The sequence below is a fragment of the Xenopus laevis genome, chromosome 2L (assembly GCF_017654675.1).
Source record: "Xenopus laevis strain J_2021 chromosome 2L, Xenopus_laevis_v10.1, whole genome shotgun sequence".
Classification (NCBI taxonomy): domain Eukaryota; kingdom Metazoa; phylum Chordata; class Amphibia; order Anura; family Pipidae; genus Xenopus; species Xenopus laevis.
In genome coordinates this window covers 46504712-46519105 of record NC_054373.1, presented here as the reverse complement: position 1 = coordinate 46519105, position 14394 = coordinate 46504712, and the positions used below count along the sequence as shown (strand labels likewise).

The window sequence follows — 14394 nt, the reverse complement described above, 5'->3', positions numbered from 1 at the left end:
TGCTGCCATAAGAAGAAACAGAGCTATTTATTTGCAGGACTGTACCATACAAGAATCATTGAAATCGAACAAGGATAACCCTTGCCAATCACTTTCTTCTTTTGAATATGTGGAACATTCTGCTTAGGGCCTACATGTGCAGTTGTCCTCACTTTTTCAACAGTTTCTTCCATTAGCAAAACAATGGCAATAACTGTCAGTGGTTTCCCAGAGGAATAGCAGTTAAACATTCCCATGCAAAGACAGTTGATATCACTCCTATGTCCTTTTGCCTCACACATATTCCCTTTGGAAACTTTTGGACAGTAAAATTTCAGTTTTGTTGGACAATGATAGAAATAAGTCAAGCTAGTGAGCTTGAACGGAGGCTGGCCATGTCAGAGTACTTATCTTTATTACAAAAGTGCTGCCACTCGCTGCTATCCATCTGCTCTGCACATCTCCTTAAACAGTTCTAAAATTGCTTATGTTAAAACAAGAAAGGTAGTGGATTTTTAAGAGAACAAGCTGGGTTAATCCTCACTGAGGATGGGTGTACAAAGCCATATTAATCATAGATCTGCAAAAACCAACAGATGTGACCAAGCTACTGCTAGATTATGTTGTACTAGGCAGCAGCACTCTCACTCGTCACAGAAAACAGTAACAACAGCACCCCTAGTGGCCTAACACAGAAATCACAATTTCTTTCCATTAAATAAATAAAACCGCCTTATAAAAAGGACAATTTCCCTTTAACCTCTATCATGCAGTGTCAACTAACACAATTGAAGGATTAAAACAAGCCGTACAAAAAGGAAATATAAAAAAGGCAATCCTGTCCTAAAGGGATTAAGTCTGAGTGTAACATAAACATTTACTTATATTAACAAAAGACTTGCCGCATGAAAGCAAACATGGATCATACAGATGAACTGAGCCATTTATCAATTAGGGCAATGAGACAGAAGACACACTATGATAGCGCTCTGCTTTTGCACTCTAATCTGGCAAATGGGTTGAACACCCCACACTACCCAAGCACTTGCTTTCAAAAGTCTGCACAAGTTCATATTTTTAGATTCATCAGGTCGCTCGTATCCTATAAATAACTGTTAAGTGGCAACAGATTTCTTTGTTGCTTATATGCGGATGAATGAGCAGTTCAGTGACCCAAACATTCTTACTTAATTAGCTGAAGCTTACATCACACTCCAATGATTTGCTTCAAAATAAAAAAGTTATTTAATAGATAATCAGATCACATGCAACAGCATCTTCAGTGGATCAGCAAGTTTTAGTACCAGGCAGACAAAACAGAAGAGAAAGAGATCACTTCAGACTTACTGTGAGTGAAGTAAAAGTCATGCACATCCCACCAAAGCCATTTAAACACAGGGCTACAAAGATCAGCACTGACAGAGCTGCAATGAGAAGAAAAAGAAAACAGGCAGATTATAAATTTGGTCCGTGACTTGTAATCTGGGGTTAGTAACAAGATTCCCTCCTGGCTATTATTAATGGCACGTAGAAGGGGGCAAGGAAAGATTAAAGCTGCCCATATACAGACAGATTCACTTGTTCTGGGCCAAATTTGGCCACCCACATGCTGATCTGACAGATATCTGGCTGTTTTTTGACAAAATATCTGTGGGGGGCAGTCAAGGGGGGCAAATAAACTACTGACTTGGTTGGGACATATCGGCATCTTAAATCTGCCCATGAATGGGCGCTTTACTAAAGGGGTACAATTACAAAGCAAATATACTGTCTTTATCAGTAAGATTTTCATATGGTAAAATGTAAAGCTGGCTCATGCAACTGGAGGCATGTGATGTCCTTATGGTTTCCATAGACTTCTTTCTATCCAGAACATAGTGTCTGTTGGATAAACAGCCATCTACATTAATTAACTAAAGTTCTGATCAAACTAAAGCTTACAGTAATGTAATTTTTTTAAAGGAAAACACTGCCCTCCATGAAACTCTATTCACATAACTTGGCTATATTTATTGACTGACGTGCAGGATGTGATTAACCCGGGATGCCCAGGTACACACAGTTTATTGTCTGTTGATAAAACTGACAATAGTGTGCGTGTGTGTATGAATTTGATAGGGAGTGTGCTGTGAAATTTGTTGGAACAAAATAAATAAAGATAAGAATATTAATAATCCAGAAGTCAACAGAAATGAATATGAGAAGCACTATATAGCTGTTCTCTGCGCTTCTGGTTCTGATTCCTGAAACAATGCAGTAAAAGCAAGCTGATTAACAGACCAGGAGGAAAACGTACTTTGCTACATTGTTTCGAGTCAGAACCACAGACCAAAAAAAAATATATATATAAACGCTGCTTTCAGATGCAATTATAATAAAGTTTTAAAAACACTAGTTAACTGAAATGCATTAAATAGGTTACTAGGAAAGTTACTCTGAATTACATTTTCTTTTAATGCAAAAACACATATTTTGTGTGGAGATGCCCTTTAACTATGAGGCCATAGTTTATATTATGTAAAAAAAACCTTCCTTCTCTGCACATTTTAATTTATATATGTAAGATGTCATTATGCTTTGCTTGGCAGAGCTAATCTGCATGTACAGCACAGAAAAAGAGCTACTCACAGTTAGGATTACTTGCTCCATATGCTATCAATAGACAGGATACCCCAAAGCTGGCACTGTAAGAAAAATGTAATGTTACTTTTATTGAATATTCTGTCATACAGTGTTATGGAAAAGAGGCAAAAGAGGTGTAGAACAGGTAATGCACTGACCTTCCACTTAGCCTAAGCTTGCGGGGTCCATATTTGTCCATAATGATGCCCAAGGGGAGAGAAATGGCACTGAGTAGAAATGATCCAACTGTAAAGGCTAAATTTAACATTTCATCCTGTTCCTTACAAATGAGCCAGCCATTCATCTCCATAATTAGTTCCGTCTCATTTCCATAGAGAGTGCTGTTATCAATAGTTGTGTTATCTAAAATAAAACACAGGTCAAAAGACTATGTTAAAACATATTTATATAGTGAATAAAGTACCCCCTATTGTAAAATATAAGGATATTATAAGTCACAGAGGAGTTCCATGACCATATAAAAGTGCGAGGCCGAATACACACGTTTTAGTGAGTCATGTGACAAAAATGACATCACTACTCACCGTTTATAACTGATGATGTCACTAGTCACCATTTATAAGGATATATTTACAAGATATTCATGGCTTTTGTGTATTATATATAAATATATAAATATATACACACATACATACAGAGAGAGAAATGTAGAAAAAATACTATTCATCATTCCACTGGTGTCTGGGGGCTATCTTTAAAATATTTCCACAATCAAAGTGACCACAGCTGTTATTGAACTTATTGCATAACTAAAGGCAGTACTAAATCCCCTAAAGGGATGCTGGGAGTTGTACCTGTAGCAGAAGGACCACACATTGCACAGCCTGGTTTCCTTAAAGGGATCCTGTCATCGGAAAACATGTTTTTTCCAAAACGCATCAGTTAATAGTGCTACTCCAGCCGAATTCTGCACAGAAATCCATTTCTCAAAAGAGCAAACAGATTTTTTTATATTCAATTTTGAAATCTGACATGGGGCTAGACACTTTGTCAATTTCCCAGCTGCCCCCAGTCATGTGATTTGTGCCTGCACTTTAGGAGAGAAATGCTTTCTGTCAGGCTGCTGTTTTTCCTTCTCAATGTAACTGAATGTGTCTCAGTGAGACATGGGTTTTTATTATTGAGTGTTGTTCTTAGATCTACCAGGCAGCAGTTATCTTGTGTTAGGGAGCTGTTATCTGGTTACCTTCCCATTGTTCTTTTGTTTGGCTGCTGGGGGGGGGAAGGGAGGTGGGTGATATCACTCCAACTTGCAGTACAGCAGTAAAGAGTGATTGGAGTTTATCAGAGCACAAGTTACATGACTTGGGGCAGCTGGGAAATTGACAATATGTCTAGCCCCTTTGCAATCCCATGTGCAACTGAAATGATTGCTATAAGCCTAGCATTTCACATTGTGTTTAATAAGCCGGCAGAGAAGATGCAATTCACTGCCTTCAGTCCTGTCTTTATAATACACTGACAGGCGCAACATCTACCCGTCAAATGTGCATACCAGGGGTTGGATTCCGTCATGAAAACTGGAAAGTTTGCATTTTTGCAGCAAAAATCTGAGATTTCTGTTTTATTCACTGGCATATTTACAAAATGCAACATGTGACATTAGCTAAAGGCACTAGATGTAAGGAGGGATAGCAGGTAAAATTTTGCAGTATGGCCCAATAGCCTCAAGTTTTCTCACACAGAAAAAAATTCTAGAGCAAAAACATCAGTGTCTATGATGGTGATTTATTACTGTGATCGTGATCATCTGGGACATTATTTTCCCCTTTTGTTTGTTTTTATTTATATCAATCCTGTTACAGAAATATTACATATACTTTTTCACTGTTTTGTGTATGTCACAGACCCAAACTATTAACTTTGGGTATGTCACAGACCCACACTATTAACTAAATACTTCATAGCGACAGACTCTCTTTGACTAAAGTCTGCCATTTTGTGCATCAGTTACTTCCCATCCCCCTTTGGAGTGAACTCCCTTTGTGCCTTCCTTGTAGACACTGGGGAGGACTTTGGAAGAAACGGATAAGGTAACAGGAAACAGATGTGGGTGTAGGGATGTGGGTGAAGGGTCAAGAAGATAAACAAGCCTTGCTATGATTCTGGGAAACACAGGGCCAGTGTAAAATGGCTGAGCCATGCATGTATTCTGCACAAACAGCCTGCTGCTGCTGCTGCCATTATACAACTATACAAGGGGAATTATGAGTGTGAGCAAGGCAGTCCATAGAACAAATTGGTAAACAAGCTCTGTTTAAGCTCTGGAATGGAACAGTCTGTCTATATAAACAGGGCTTAGACACCATCCTCAACACTCAAGGACCTTGGCTTCATTCCCAGGGCAGAAATGGCTTGTTTGTCTTAGAGCATCTACAATTCATATTTAGAAGGACATCTTTGGGTACAAGCTGATGGATGGCTGTTTTGCTTCAGTAAATAGATGGAATCACTTACTATATATAGCATTGAAATATGTTCATTAGCACAATTAGGAGACAGAAAACACTTTCAAATCAAATGAAATCACATCTTCCATGATGAGACAAAACTGAGTATGGCATAAAGGGGATGTAACCCCCCCCCCCCCCAAAAAAGCCTAATGAATGAATTTTAAGCAACTTTCCAATATACAGTACATGAACTGCGGTCATTTTTTAAAAATGTGATGCTATAAAATCAAAATCTGTCCGTTTTTTCTAAACCTTTTTTTAACTCTGTTGAAACAAATGTAGCAGAAAGCAGCATGCAAGACTAATTTCTGCTAACACTGTTTCAAGAAACAGAAGCAGCAGTGCAGAAAGGGACAACAATATACTGCTGTCAAGTGCAATTAATAATGACTGCATATGGCAAGGTTGCTTAGCATTACATTTTCCTTAATCAGGAAAAATTGTACTTTCAGTTTACACCCCCTGATATTCAAAAGAAGTCAGTTATTGGATATTCGGTTATCAGTTCACAGGCTTGGCATTTAGGACAGATGCCTTGTAATGCAATATAGCTCATTTTGTCAGCTTCCAGATGAACTACATCTCCCAGCATCCCCAGACATTCTTCTATTGTTAGGGGACACTGGGAGTCAATACTACAAGGACAGCTGGCTTGCCACAACTGTAAAGTAAATCATTCAGCCTGCATGCTTATATGTCATTTCAGTGTTCTGCTCAAGTGGAAAGCAAAAAACTTTTAAATCGGGACTACATGCTTAGTGTAAGACGCGCCAGGAGATTTCCCTTGTCCCTTACCTCCCGTCACATCTTTTCTCGTCGCGCACTTCCGGTTTTAGGGGCAAGATGACGCTGGCACTTGACCCCGAGCGTCATAACGTCATCTTTTGCCGGCAGAATATGAATTTTTGGCGCCAAATTCTCTTTAAAAGACAAATTCTCCATTTTGACAGTGCCCAAGGTGGCTTCTGTTTACAGATCCTGCAGAAGCGTTGGAACTGTGTTTGAATTCCTGGTTTTTGACTCCTGCCTGACTTTTTGACACCGATTCCTGCTGCCTGCCTTGACATTTTCGCCTGATCTTCGACTATGTTCTTGCCTAATCCTTGCCGGTACCTTGTTTTGGACTTATTACTATTTTGCAGTATTCCTTGTAGGTTCTGCAGCAGAGAGCCCGGGGCCCCAAAAGGGCGTTGGTGAACACCGGAATCCACAGGGGTGCCCTGTGCAACTGGGTGTACCTGCTGTCTCTAGAGGTTCCAACTGACTAGTTTGTTACACTTAAGTTCTCTGCAAGTATTTTTGATCATGGCATATTACCAATATGGCCAAATGCTATTAAAGGGGTCGTTCACCTTTAAATGACATTTTAGTACAATATGGTGATAACTGGAGACAATCTGCAATTGTCCTCAGGAGAGGGCCTAAACAGAAACATGAGAAATCAAAATTAGCAATAGCAATACATTTGTAGTTTAATGGAGCATTTGTTTTTTTGGGGTCAGTGATCTCCATTTGAAGGCTGGAAAAAGTCAGAAGGAAAATAGTTTTAAAACTATAAAATAATAAATAATGAATAAATAATGAATTCGGCATTATGTAACATACTAAAAGTTTGTTTAAAGTTGGCCCACCCCTTTAAACAAAACAAATGATTGATATTGATTATATGATTATGCTGACATCAGTCAGCAATTGAGCCAGACCACTGTTAATGTGCAGTCGCCACTGTTAACAATGCTTTTAATTTAATTTAATAATGAATATTTTGCTGCAGATTAAAATTGACAGTATTGAGTGTCATTTATATGTTTTCCTGTATATTAGCTTCAAACATATATTGACTTATAGTCTATTATTAATGCAGACTCAAGAACAATGAGTGTTTTTTTAAGAAGACAGAGAATATATTCTGTGCATTTGTATGGCAGGATGACAAGCTCCAAGGCACAGTGTGCTACAAATACTACCGACATATTCCAAAATTTGAATTTCAGACTGGCAAGTGGATGGAATAGTAAAATCAGCAAAACTGATTTTGGGGCAAACTAAAATTGGTTTATATACAAGGGTACTGTCCAGCTGCTGATGAAAACTACTCCTAGACAATTGAGAGTACAGGGAGTGCTCTAGTTACATACACCTGCCTTACATACAACTCATACTTACATACAGAGGCTATTACAGTAATGTACTGTGGTTTGCTTAGTCTGTATTAGCATTTAGCTTTAATAAACTACCCGCCCCAATCCCCTCTAGCATGTGTTGTCTACTGCAGAGCACAGAAAGGTAAAATACATATGCATAGAAAGGTAAAAATAAATATTATGTAAAGACAAACATTTGTCTATGTTGCATTTAATAATTAAATGTATACTGTATGTTTCAACTTACATACAAATTCAACTTAAGAACAAACCTACAGACCCTATCTCGTACATAACCCAGGGACTGCCTGTATTTTAACAATTGAAATTACATATGTTGGGCTAACCTGTCATCATCTCACTCTGATGAACCTGCTACCCATAACCACAGTCCCTAACCAGAGGCCATATCTACCATCAATTGAAACATTTAAACATTTTATGCAACACCCCAATCTACCCATACAACACCCAGACACATCGAAAACCTTCCATTTTCTGTAACCTTGTCCACTTTGAGGTCCATCACCATCACATCCTATATTCCACTACTGTTACCTTGACTGCTACAGACAGCATCTCACAGTACTATATTTGCTATCCATTAACCCTTCCCAGAGGCTTCATTTTCTCCTGCTATACCTGCTATTCCACTGCAACAGTACCAGCCTAGAGGCTATTACCCCAACTGCTAGATATGCTATCTCATTCTGCTAAGCCTGGTGTTCCCAAGTCATTAGGTGCCATTTACTAAACCCCCTGTAGCAAGCACTAGAGCACTATTGGGGCACTTGCAACAGGGGATATCAGTGCAGCCTGTGCCTTGTGTTGAATTCAAGGTAAATCAATGAGGGTGCACAAGAGAATACTGGATCCTATTGCTTCCTTTGCCCACCAGCTCACCTCTTCCCAAAGGCTATTATCCACACTGCTACAATATTCTCACCCTTCTATACCTTCCATATAGCCAATATTTTTAGAGTAGCAGAGTAGCGGACCTAGGAGGAAGCACCAATTCAATAGTTCGAGGTACAGGCAAGGATATAGAAAGAGAGTGGTCGAAGTCCAGGCAATAAGGTCGGTTCAGGCAGCAAAGGTTCAGAATACGAAATCAGGCAAAGGTCAATACACAGGATCAGGAATGATAATCACAGGAAGCGCACCCAGGAACTCACGAGGAAGAACCTATAGTAGGGCACAGTCTGCAGTGCTTCAGCATCTTTTATAGGCCTCCTTTGGCGCCAAAACAGACGCAGTGGCGTCATGACGCTGGCGTCTTCACGCAGGCGTTTTGGCGCTGGCGTCTATTCTGACGCTGGCGCTTAGGCACCGGCGACGAATCTGATGCTGGCTGATATTCTGACGCTGGCGTGATGTCACAGAACTGCGACCAGAAGGAAGCACATGGAGAACGCCGCCATCTTGGACTCAGCCATCTTGGGACGCCAGGTAAGAACTCCTTACAGTTTTGTCCTGAGCACCGTCTACTTTCACTGCTGCTCTGTGGAGTCCCACTTTATTTGAGGCCCAGGTACTTATTTTAGACTCTCTAATGCTGATGGAACACAAGGTGTTTTCTTCACTGGCATATTTCAGATGATTAAGAAATGCCAAAACTGCCTTTGCCCCCACTCATTCACTTTAGAGGACAAAATATTATGAACTCCTTAGTGAATTCTTTGTGTTTGCTGTCTCTTCCAGGGGTTCCACAACAGTCAAGAGACTGAGAGAAAAAAAAATCAAATCAAAATACATTGGTATTAAGTTCTGCTCATCTAATAAGCTACAGTGCTTCATAATTTATTGGCACTGTATAAATACGTTAATAATAATAATAATAACCCAACAAATGCAGTATATTACTACACATTCTGACAAGTGATTGAACCAATAACCGATAAGTCTGAATCAGACTGGGAATAAGTTGGCATACTCTGTTTAGGATGCCACACCTTGCCTTAGTTATTTATTTAACCTGACTGCACACAATGAGCATTTTATTTCAACAGTCCTGCCGTCCTTTACTAGATATTCTGGATTACCTTTCTGGTAATAGTTAACAAAAAAGTAGTTTTGTTGTTTGAATGAAAAAGGCTAAACTCAATCAGGAAGTATAACCAAGATAGGCTTCCAAGCACAGAGTGCTTGCTGCTCACAGCCTAGATGGGCCTTTACTAGATGCATTGATATTGAGGCCAATGTCTGAGTAAAGAACTGAAGAGAGGTCTAATATCCTTTTTCATTCCCTATTTACTATGTTATTTCTGCTAATTAATAACAAACTCTTTCTTCTTTCCATTGTAGACTTTTCTTTAAAAATATTTCTTATCCTTTTTTCGTTTATGACTTTTAAGCGGGGCCCTCAAAGCCATGTTTTTTAGTGGGTTCCAGGTATTGAGGAACACAAAAATCACATACTAAACATGCAAAATCACATACTAAAAGTTTGCCCCAGTCCACTAACCAACAGCAAAAATAGCTACTTTCATTATTTAATCTGTCCATTAGGCTTGATTCACACGGGACTATTTGTCGCCCACGTTTTTAAAAAGTGAGTAGCGGCGACTAGTCGCTCGTTTTTTATTTACATAGAAAGTAAAGGAAATTGCCAGGTACTATTCACACAACGCTACTTAAGCGCCAGTAGCCTGAGAACAACTGAATAGCTGCTACAGGTAAAAAAAAAAAAAGTACAGGTACTAGAATCACAAAGATGATCTAAGGGCTGATCGAATTGCACCTGAGCAGGTGCAGGTGGACAGAGGTATTTTGACCACCGCTGTTTTGTGTTGGATGACGGTGGTGAAAATGTGGTATGCTATTAGATAAAAGCTTGAACTTATTTGATTTTTTTTTTTGAGATAACAAGTTTTGTGCTTACCCACAACCAGTGTTCCCTCTCAGCTGTGTGCGCAAAAAATTATTTTGTGCGCACATTTTAAACTTGTGTGCACAGTTTTTGAAAACTGTGTTCTCAGAAATAATACAACATTTTGTGTTTTCACACAAAATGCTTTGTGTAGGGATGCACCGAATCCACTATTTTGGATTCGGTCGAACCCCCGAATCCTTTGCGAAAGATTCAGCCGAATACGGACCGAATCCAACCCCTAATTTGCATATGCAAATTAGGGGTGGGAAGGGGAAAGCATTTTTTATTTCCTTGTTTTCCTGACAAAAAGTCACACAATTTCCCTCCCTGCCCCTAATTTGCATATTCAAATTAGTTTTCGGTTCGGCCGAGCAGAAAGATTCAGCCGAATCCAAATCCTGCTGAAAAAGGCAGAATCCTGAACCGAATTCTGGATTCGGCGCATCCCTAGCTTTCTGCACACCACAATTTGATGTGTGAGCTAGCACACCTTAGAGTGCACCTTAGAGGGAACATTGCCCCAACCCCCTCTCAAGCCACAGAAGGTATTCACGTTGTTCTGGGTTATTAACCTGGTATTTACTTGGAACTACATGGTGGTGTGTAGGTCATTGCAACTGTTCCATATTTTACTGCCTTTATTGTTATCTGAGTGCAAATTCCAGGAATGCTGCATACCTTGAAAGCCTTGACTCTAGCTCTGTTTGAGACACAATCAATGAGAATAATTGCATGTCTCTGTACTCTGGAAGAAAAAAAAAATATATATAGGTATGTCAATCAGGTTCTCACTGGGATTAAAACCAGTCCCCGACATTTAAAGAACACAGTGGTCCAAACAGCCCCCCCCCAAAATCCTCAATATATATTGCCTATCTATGGTAACTTACAGCAGCCCCTCTGACATTTGCCAGAATCACATATTATTTGACAATTTTTTCAAGGGAGCTTTGTCCCTGGAAACAGGCCCGGATTTGTGGAAAGGCCACCTAGGCCCCACTATGTAAATCCGGCCCTACCTGGAAATACCCCAGGCAGGGAGGTAAAGAACAAGGAAAGGATTACTGTGGGTGACCCTGCAGTAAATCTAGTAGCTTTCTTCCTATTCCCAGATAGCTGCTCTTCTCCAAAAAAAAGTACATCTGCTAAGGGTAACCGTATTTTCCGTTTCCCAGACATTTTCTGCCCCACCCTGGGCAAGAGAACATGCCAGTAATGCTCTTCTTCTCCACTTTTTGCACTGCATGTGCGCTCAGCTTCAACAATGTAGGGGATTCTTTCGACACAGGACTAAAATGCAGGGAAAGTATGCTAGGACGGAGCACAGGTGCAAGAAGAGGAGCACAGGTCCAGTGTAGAAAGTGTGCAACTAGAATCACTGAATCCGAGGGGGCAGCTGTGACTTGTCTAATCATTTAGGCTTTACAAAGGATAAATGCAATGTCCAAGATCCATAACTAGTATGTAGAGTGCAGACCACTGAAGCCTATTTTGATTTTGAAAGCCATCAACAGAAATGGCGCGCTAACACTAATGATAAAGAAAATGGAGGTGGCTTGTGAGGCAGTGATATGGCAGCACAGCTATCAATGCTATCAGTCATGCTGGAACATAAAATCCCCAGCAAGGGAGATGAATTGACAGAAGGAGATACTGAGTAATGCAAGATGGGAGGGATGGGCAATGAGATAGAAGAAACAGAGTTAGAAGCACACATACACAAACAGCACAGAGTTTTAGCCACAGTGGCTCTGAGAATATATCTGCAATATTCTTCCTTTGCCCTACAACTGACACTGCTAGCCTATTATACATTCACATATTCTCATTACACTCAGTCGGCAGTTAGCAATCATCAGCTGCTCTATTGTTACGGTCTAATTAGACTAAACACATTTTAATTTCTAATAATCTCCACTGCCTATCACAAAGATATCCAGGCACCTGCCTGTCCATCCATGTTTATTTATTTATATTTTTTGTTGCCAGTAAATAAATCTCCCGTCACGGATTTAGCACACCGCAAGTCATGCACACTGAGTGTTACTTCAGACTCACAGTAGAAGAGTAGAACAAATTTTGTTATGTTACTTTGCAGCCATCTGATCAGTATCTGATAAAAACTTCTTACTTTATAGATAGTTGTGTGAGTAGCTATTACCCCTAACCCAATCCCTTCTCATGCCATATCATGGTGGTAGCTATTGCCCCTAGAACAATCCCTTCTCTTGCCATATTATGGGGGTAGCTATTGCCCCCAGCCCAATCCATTCTCATGCCATATCATGTAGATAGCTATTGCCCCAAGCCCAATCCATTCTCTTGCCATATTATGGGGGTAGCTATTGCCCCCAGCCCAATCCTTCTCATGCCATATCATGTAGATAGCTATTGCCCCAAACCCAATCCATTCTCTTGCCATATTATGGGAGTAGCTATTGCCCCAGCCCAATCCCTTCTCATGTCATATCATGTAGATAGCTATTGCCCCAAGCCCAATCCCTTCTCTTGCCATATTATGGAGGTAGCTATTGCTCCCAGTCCAATCCCTTCTATTGACATATCATAGGGGTAGCTAGTGTCCCCCAGCCCAATCCCCTCTCTTACTTCCAGTTGCTCACCAACTCCTTGGATGTTGCTCCCATTGGCCTCAAAGCAGGTGCTTATTTTTGAATTCCTGGCAAGATGGAAGTTTTGGTTGCATAAAAACTAGATGTACTGCCAAACAGAGCCATATAGAGGCTACCAAACATCCAATCACAACCCTTTGGACTTTTTCTTGCTTGTGTTGCTCTCCAAGTCTTTTTACTTTTAAATGTGGCTGTGTGTGTGTATATATATATATATATATATATATATATATGTATATATATACACACAAACATGTATATATATTATCACCATCAGTTGCACAGAAGCATGTAAATCACTGTTTATTGCCTGTAACTTTGTGTCCAAACAGCAAGAAAATCAAACTATTGATTGTTCTTGTAGGCCTTATTTCTTCTACTTGCCTTCTAGTACAGTGTATAGGAATAAAACAAGAGAGCTGGAATATATCGGCCCAGACCCGCTCCCCACGACTGGTAGGGCCCCTTCCTAACTTCACCCCCCACACACACTGCATGAGGAAATAACGTGCATGAAGAAGTTATGTGCTGGAAGGGGGGCTGAAAGGGGAATTGTGGCATGGGGGTGGCCCAGGGGTTTGGGTGGCCCAGGGGGGTGTGCAGCCCTGGTGGGCCCAGACCCTCCCAGTCCGACACTGCCTTTGCACATTTTTAAATAGTTTATCTTTGTGGTGCTAGGATTCCCTGAACAGCTTGCTATGTATCACAATTCAACGTAATAGGAACACATCATATTTATTGATTGGACCCAGTGATGCAAAGCAAAATTTCAGGAAGAAAATCCCTCCTCTGCCACTGTTTGTCCAATAGTCAAAACTCTGCTACGGTCATTTAAACCGTCCAGCTTCATCTGATTCTGTTCAGGTTCTAGTGCCTGTGTGACCAAGACACTGTATGACAAAGCAAAATAAAAAAGCTTTCTCAGTGTCTTCATGTTGTCAAGTCTTTCCTACCATCAAGCCGTGCTGTCAACACAACCCAGCTATCAGCGACCCCTTGCAACTTCCAATCCACTGCCAGCGAATATGGCACAGATCCAGAGTGGTTCTGTATACCTGGCTCATTAAATTGGTGACAATGGTCCTATTGAGGGTTACCGCACACACAACAGCTTTACAACAAGAAGTTAGTATTACAAGAAATTATAAGAATTCAAAGGGAATTCTCCCTAGGAACAAATTTTTAAACAGCTTAAAATGCAACTTTGATCTCCCTGGAACTCTAGAAAATCTTCATATTCTTAAAACAAAGGGAAAGTAAATATGTATTATATTTTACTTGTTTGTTCATTAACGCGTACTCAAAATTGAAAAGAGCCTAAGTTAATTATGGTCTTTGTGACTGAAACATGAAGAAGATGGACAAAAAAGTCCAAAATTGTACTTTTACCACTTAGTACCAGGAATCCGGGCCCTCCTGCTTAGAAATCTTATCTCAATGTGCAAAGGTGGATACGGAGAAGCAATTACTATTCTGCATAAAGATATATTAGTCAGAATTATATGAAAGGGAGCTTAGTCCAGGCATACAAAGTTCAACTGGCACGATTCAACGTGCAATTGTTTAACCCTAATAGTCTGGCTGTATGAAGATTAACCAGAACATACACACTTTATGGAAACTCCAAGCTGGTCTTGATCAAACAAAGCCATAAAGAAATTGTTATCAACATA

At 40.1% G+C, this 14394-nt stretch overlaps 1 protein-coding gene across 2 annotated transcripts in view; it reads right to left on the bottom strand.

Moving 5' to 3' along the window:
- The window catches only part of slc43a2.L (solute carrier family 43 (amino acid system L transporter), member 2 L homeolog), a 54513-nt gene that overhangs the window by 28987 nt on the left and 11132 nt on the right, over window positions 1–14394 (bottom strand). For both annotated transcript variants that reach the window (XM_018245010.2, NM_001091832.1), the window contains 3 exon segments: window positions 2760–2964; window positions 2608–2663; window positions 1327–1403 (listed from right to left, as the gene is read on the bottom strand). In XM_018245010.2, coding sequence (XP_018100499.1) covers window positions 1327–1403; window positions 2608–2663; window positions 2760–2964 — 338 coding nt within the window.